Source organism: Lissotriton vulgaris, unplaced genomic scaffold (genome assembly GCF_964263255.1).
Source record: "Lissotriton vulgaris unplaced genomic scaffold, aLisVul1.2 SCAFFOLD_11240, whole genome shotgun sequence".
Taxonomy (NCBI): Eukaryota; Metazoa; Chordata; class Amphibia; order Caudata; family Salamandridae; genus Lissotriton; species Lissotriton vulgaris.
In genome coordinates this window covers 1-6750 of record NW_028252935.1, presented here as the reverse complement: position 1 = coordinate 6750, position 6750 = coordinate 1, and the positions used below count along the sequence as shown (strand labels likewise).

Here is a 6750-nt window from a genome sequence, read left to right as displayed (position 1 = left end):
CACAATTTAATTTAATTTTATTAGCTGGGCTTCCACATGTATCCATTAATTTCTGTAAAGTTGATACATATTGTTCACTTGAAACATTGTTTCCAAAATTTGCCGACATAGCTGTAAACTGTTTATTTTTTCTATGTCCATGATCACGTGTGATAATTCTAAAACAGCATGTTGCTTTAAATGAATGTTGGTACTGGTAAACTCCACCCGTGAGAAAGAGATCAGCGGATCTCGAAACGCGTTGGGTGTTTCCTTTGCTAAATAAACTTGACAGCACCGCATCAGACTTGGGCTCCGACTCTGGTTCTTTCGTGGATGAGTTTCTGTAACCAGGAGTGTGCTTCATAAATGGGGTTGGCGTTCCCCGTCGAGAGCCCGCCGTTGAAGATGGCTTAAGCACGCCAAATCCGTGTGTGTTTTCAAATTTAAGACAAGCTTTTGCCCGCCTGCTCCATGGCTGTACGGGACTGAGGGACCGAATTGGAAAGAAAAAATATAGCGTATCTTTGAACTTTACGCAATCTCGCCAAACAACCAATAATTCCGACATCTGGGCTCAGATCGGATTGGAGTTTCATTTGAATTGGACATTGAAGTAGGTTCCCGCCCGTGATTGGGTTGCTCGAACAGCTAGTATAGCAGTGCATTACGGAAAAGAACGGTGCAAACAACAAGAGACCGGCCGGTTCTGTTGTGTCAAGTAATATGGCAGAATCAAGGAACAGTAGGAGAGCTGAAGCAGCAGCGAAACTTTTCACATTGACGGAATCCAGTGTGGGGGATGAGACAAGACCACCTGGTAAGCAAGTTAATGAACTGAAAGTACTGTGGGATACACTTTGGAAAAACCTCAAACGTGAGCAATCGCGCTGGTGGGAGGCGGCTGCCTTAACCAAGTATCTTGAATGTGATAGGATACCGCGTGGTTTGAGGATCTTTATCATACCCACATTTCAAAAACCTGACCCCGAATTAATTAGTGAGTGGATGGATAATAATCACGTCTGCTCAGTTAATATGCTAAAGATGCTCATAAAAAATGCTGAAAAAGAGTGTGCCAAACTCAACACTGAGAATGAGGAATTAATTACAAAATTGAAAGGCAAATATACAGAAAGTGAATTTACCACGGAAATGGACAAAATGAACAAACGTCTCGATAAAATTGAGGAAGAAATCAAAGAGAAGAAACAGCAGAAGTTTCATCGTGACGAAGTCGACTATAGTAAGGGCCAAATCTTAACCTTCGCCAAACGGTATGATGTAATAAGAGACGCCACAAAGAAAGCAAAAACCAGGAATCACACTACACCTGGTAAAAAGACAGCAGCACCAAATCAAGGTGCGACAACTTCGGCGGAATCATTAACTGTGGATGACACTGAATCAATTGAAAGCGACATCTCAGACACACTGGAGGTGATTCCAGCAAAAGATTTAATTTTAAAGGAAGTAGCCCTGATGACCAAGGAACGTCAGACAGGCACCCCATCAAAAGGGCGTGGAAGAGGCCGCAGAGGAGGACGCGGAAGAGGCAGCAAATCCTTCGACCCGGTCTCAAGTCCAGTAGGAGTGGTTACCAGAGGCAAGGCGGCGAGAAAAAAAACTCCAAGACTGTGGTAAATCTTTCTTCTCGCATTTTAACACCTGTACAAATTGAGGTACTGTCAAGGGGGCTTTCATTTTGTCCTACGTCTAACTTTAATTTTACCAATGCCCGAATTGATCTTTTTTGTTTTACACGTAAATTGAAACTTAAAAAGTGGTTTGCGAATAAATCCTGAATCAGGAAAGAGGGCACGACTGAAAAACCCAGTACACTTAGTGTAAACGATGCAGAACTCTTGCAATCAGTACAATTATTAGCAGGTTGTGAAGATGTACATGATGATGCCTTGTTTAACTTAGTTAGTACTGAGGATTCGGTTGACATGAGCAGTGGCAGTGGTTTCAAACCAAGATCGGTGTTTGTTCCACAAATTGCAAATAGCTACATTGAGTGTTTCGAACAAGGAATGATACAGGAAATGAGACATATGGACAAAGTGAAGCCAAAAATGAATTGGAACCTCAACAGAAAACAGTACTTTGCCTTAAAGGAAATGGAGAATTGGGCGGACGTGGTTATTAAAAATAGCGACAAAGGTGGGAACGTAGTGGTCTGGCCTATTGATATGTACCTTAAAGAAGGTCTGGCACAGTTATCTGATAATGTAACTATGCCAGAGCGAACAAAGAGGACTATAATATGTCAAAAAATGCATTTGGTGATAAATTGCGGGATTGGAAAGCGAGGGGGTTGATTGAGGACGATGAGTTTTCTTACCTCTATGTGAAATATCCTAAAACACCTGCATTGTATTTGCTCCCCAAGGTGCACAAAAACCTTCAGGTACCCCCAGGCAGACCAATCGTCTCTTCGGTTGGTAGCCTGTATGAAAATACCAGTAGATATATTGACCACTTTTTACAGCCTTTTGTAACCAGTCTGCCATCCTATGTCAGGGACTCCTCAGATTTTTTGAGTATTATCAAGGATATTGAATGGAGTCCTGAGTACTGGCTGGTAAGCTTTGACGTTGCCAGCCTGTACACCAGCATTCCTCAGGAATTGGGGGTGGAAGCATGTAAATTCTATCTCAGAAACAGATCGGTTTCGTTTTTGTCACATACTAACATGCTACTGGACATGATATGGGAATGCATGACTAACAATTACTTCATTTTCAATAAACTATGGTTCAGACAAATCCAGGGGGTGGCGATGGGTACTTGCTTTGCCCCCAGCCTAGCTTGTCTATACCTAGGCTGGTGGGAGGAGTTAGTGGTGAAGGAGATCTCCCACTACAGTGCCCACGTCATCCTCTGGAAAAGGTACATTGACGACATTTTCTGTGTTTGGCACGGCACCCTTGACCAGATACATGAATTTGAATCGACTTTAAACAGAAATTCTCTGAATTTGAAATTTACTAGTGTAATCAGTAAAAAAGAATTAGAGTTCCTGGACATTAAGCTTGAGGTTGATGAGGGGAAACTAACAAGTACTCTATTCCGCAAATCCACAGCCGGAAATAGCCTGCTTCACGCAGGGAGTGGACACCCCCCAAGCCTCATACGTAGTATCCCGATGGGCGAACTTATCAGGGCCAAAAGAAACTGTAGCTCGGCAGAAGGATTCGCCAAAGAGAGTCAGGTCATGGCAAAGCGATTCTCTGAGAGGGGGTACAGTGGAAAAATAATACATCAGGCACTTTCCAGAGTCAATGCCATGGACAGGGAAGAATTGTTGGTCCCCAAACAACGTAAGGCTGATGAGAAGGTACGCTTCATCACTACCTACAGTAATCAATTGTGGAAACTACGTAAATCCTTGACTAAATATTGGGAAACATTGAAACTTGATCCCGATGTGAAAGAGGTGATTCATGAAAGTCCTTCACTGACTTTTAGGAAGGCAAAATCACTCAAAGACACACTGAGCAGTACACTAATAAAGGAAAATAAGAAAATCAATCCCATCCAAGGCTTTTACCCATGTCGTAAATGTAAAGCCTGTAAATATAGTAACAACTGCAAGTCAATAAAATTGTCAATGGAAAGAGATGCCCACAAAATTACTAAACACCTTACCTGCACCACAGAGTATGTTGTTTACGCTCTTGAATGCCCCTGTAACAAATTTTACATAGGGTGCACAACAAAACAGGCCAAACTCAGGATTTTAGAACACCAAAGAGCCATAAGAAATGAAAATCAACAATATCCTGTAGCCAGGCATTTTTCTGATTTACACAATAAAAACCCTAATGTTATGAAATTTTATGTTCTGGACAGCATTGAAAGCAATGAGAGGGGAGGTAACAGGTGGTTAGATTTAAGGAAACTGGAATCTAAATACATTATCATGTATAACACCCCACAACCCACAGGCCATAACTTGGGGGAAGAACTTGCCATCCATCTCCAGACTTAACAGACTGTTCTAAATCATGTGGAATTACAATGCTGCTGCTTCTTTGGTAACAAATTCGAAAAGTTTTTAATTGTTTTTAACCATGCACTGATCTGAAATATAACCATTATCACCTACAGCTATGTCCCCTTTTTTCATTTTTTCAGGAATATGGACTAACCTATTGCCCACATGGACATTATTGGAGGTCTCGGCAATTGTGTAATTGATTGATTTCGCCCACTGGGGCAACACAACCTATCGAAAATCCCATTATATGTACCGGTGTGATTTTGTAACATGGTACTGTGAAATGGAGCTGGCCATATCGGCGTGCATTGAAATTAACTGCAATTATAAACAGATGAGTTCGCAAAATAATTGAACACTGTTTAAATACCTAAGACAATTTAATTTAATTTTATTAGCTGGGCTTCCACATGTATCCATTAATTTCTGTAAAGTTGATACATATTGTTCACTTGAAACATTGTTTCCAAAATTTGCCGACATAGCTGTAAACTGTTTATTTTTTCTATGTCCATGATCACGTGTGATAATTCTAAAACAGCATGTTGCTTTAAATGAATGTTGGTACTGGTAAACTCCACCCGTGAGAAAGAGATCAGCGGATCTCGAAACGCGTTGGGTGTTTCCTTTGCTAAATAAACTTGACAGCACCGCATTAGACTTGGGCTCCGACTCTGGTTCTTTCGTGGATGAGTTTCTGTAACCAGGAGTGTGCTTCATATATATATATATATATATATATTCAGGCTCGGAACTTCGTTTCCCCTCCATAAACAAAGCAAAAAGCACTCCGTGGTATAGCGATCAAAGTTGTTTATTCAGGCAACAGCAAAGTGTGCACAGACGCGTTTCTGACGCCTAGTCCTTTGTCAGTGTTTCAACATCGCGTGTAGTGAGGCGGCTGTATTTGAGTACGTCATAGCGACTTCCACATTGAAAGCGATGACGACTCATACACTCTAGTTTCACATGCAAATCGGGCGGCCATGATAGTACTGTGACATACAGACATCAACATATTGGGACGCGCTTTACATACAGCGCAAAAACCTCCAATAACAACAGTAAAGCCGTGTATCAGCATATTGGCCACCCTGAGCCGGTATTTTTAGGTACAAACTGGAGCTTGGATATATATATATATATATATATATATATATATATATATATATATATATGTATATATATCTTACACGAAGAATTAAGGTCGCAGCACACCTCTTGGTTGAAAGATGTTTTTTTATTGCAGATCACAAATCTCTCCTACGCGTTTCATACCAAGCGTTCCTGTTCATGGTAGTCTTTTACATTTGTCCCTTTTCCATTTCTCTATTTATACTTTAGCACCTTGAAACCTAATCTAGTGCATCATGGGCAATGTAGTGTGTTGATTACGTATTCAACCAACTTTATTGCTGTTTACATTTGGAAACATGTGTTTGCATCCCTGTTGGCAGTGATATGTCGCTATGGATAGTAAACTATTTTACTACAATTAGTATGCGCATATGGACACATTAATCGATTTTGCAAATACACGCATCAAAGGTGATTTTTCATTCGGCATTTTTCTCTTTATGCCGAGGCTGAAATAATTGTAGATTTGCAACTGAGTGTCTAATTGATATGTAGGGCTGAGTGCCCTTACCTACCCAGTGACATCACTGCCTTCTGGTTTGCGTGACATGTCTATCTCAGATTTCTCTATGTTAGTTATATAAAGACCATTCACAACTCTATTTTCTACCAGTATAAATTTACACACATCTGGTCCGCTCCTATCCTGAAATTCGGGGTGATTCGTCAAGCAGGGGCAGAGAAAAAGGGGGTCCTAAAACATGTTTTCCAATGCAATTTCCCATAGGAACCTTTAGTTGCAGCTACAGCCCGAACTGCTGAACGGAATTACACCAAATTTGGCAGAAAGGTAGACCTTGGTTCAGAGTCGTGCCTTTTGGTTAAATGGTGTAAATCCGTTCAGTAGTTCCTGAGAAAATCAAAATGAAAATCGCATATATATCTATGGCCGGGCAGGATCCGCGCACCATAAGCGCACCCTGCCGAGCACAAGCTGTATGCTAATTGGCTGTCAACATTCCAAACCAGGAAGTGTTGGCAGCCATCTTGTGCCTCGGTAGAAGCGAGGCACAAGAAAGCAGAAAAAGAAACGTAAAACTCCCTGACCCCCTAGGCCTGCTCAGGGGGTCCCACAAGGACCCCAGGGACAAAAAAAGCATTTAAAAAAAAGAAATTGGGCGAGATTCGCGCACCCAGAGTGAATTTCGGCTGAACTTTTTTTTAAAACGAAGTGCGGGCTCCCGCGATTCATTGTGAATTAGCCCACGGGGGGCCAAGTCCCGGGGGCATGATCAAAAAAAGTATTTGGGGGCACAATCGCCCCCACACTGCCCCGGGAACTGCCACCCCTGGGGCAAAGCATTTATGGGTGGAGGTCACCGCAGCAGTGGGGGGCTGTGTGCCACCCACAGCCCCAGGGACCGCCACCCCCGGGGCTCGATTTATTTTGATTGCGGGGGCACACTGCCTCCCCCCGCAGCCCCGGGGACCGCCATCCCCAGGGGCTTTTTTTTTAGAAAAATACCCTGTGTGGGGGGGTAACGACCCACATGCCCCGGGGACCGCCACCTTCCTGGTGCTCTAAATATTTAGATTGGGGGGGTCCGTGACGGCCTCCCCCCCCAGCCCCGGGGACCACCACCCCCCCCCCCGGGCTTTAAAAATGTGAGGAGGGGGGCCACGCGGCC

The 6750-nt window shown here is 42.9% G+C and overlaps 1 protein-coding gene across 1 annotated transcript; it reads left to right on the top strand.

Annotated features, from left to right (window-relative positions):
* The first annotated feature begins 705 nt into the window (after positions 1–705).
* Positions 706–1623, top strand: LOC147661210 (uncharacterized). The gene has a single exon (XM_086951237.1). It carries the CDS (start codon positions 706–708, stop codon positions 1621–1623), a length of 918 nt encoding a protein of 305 aa, XP_086807363.1.
* The last annotated feature ends 5127 nt before the right edge of the window (positions 1624–6750 follow it).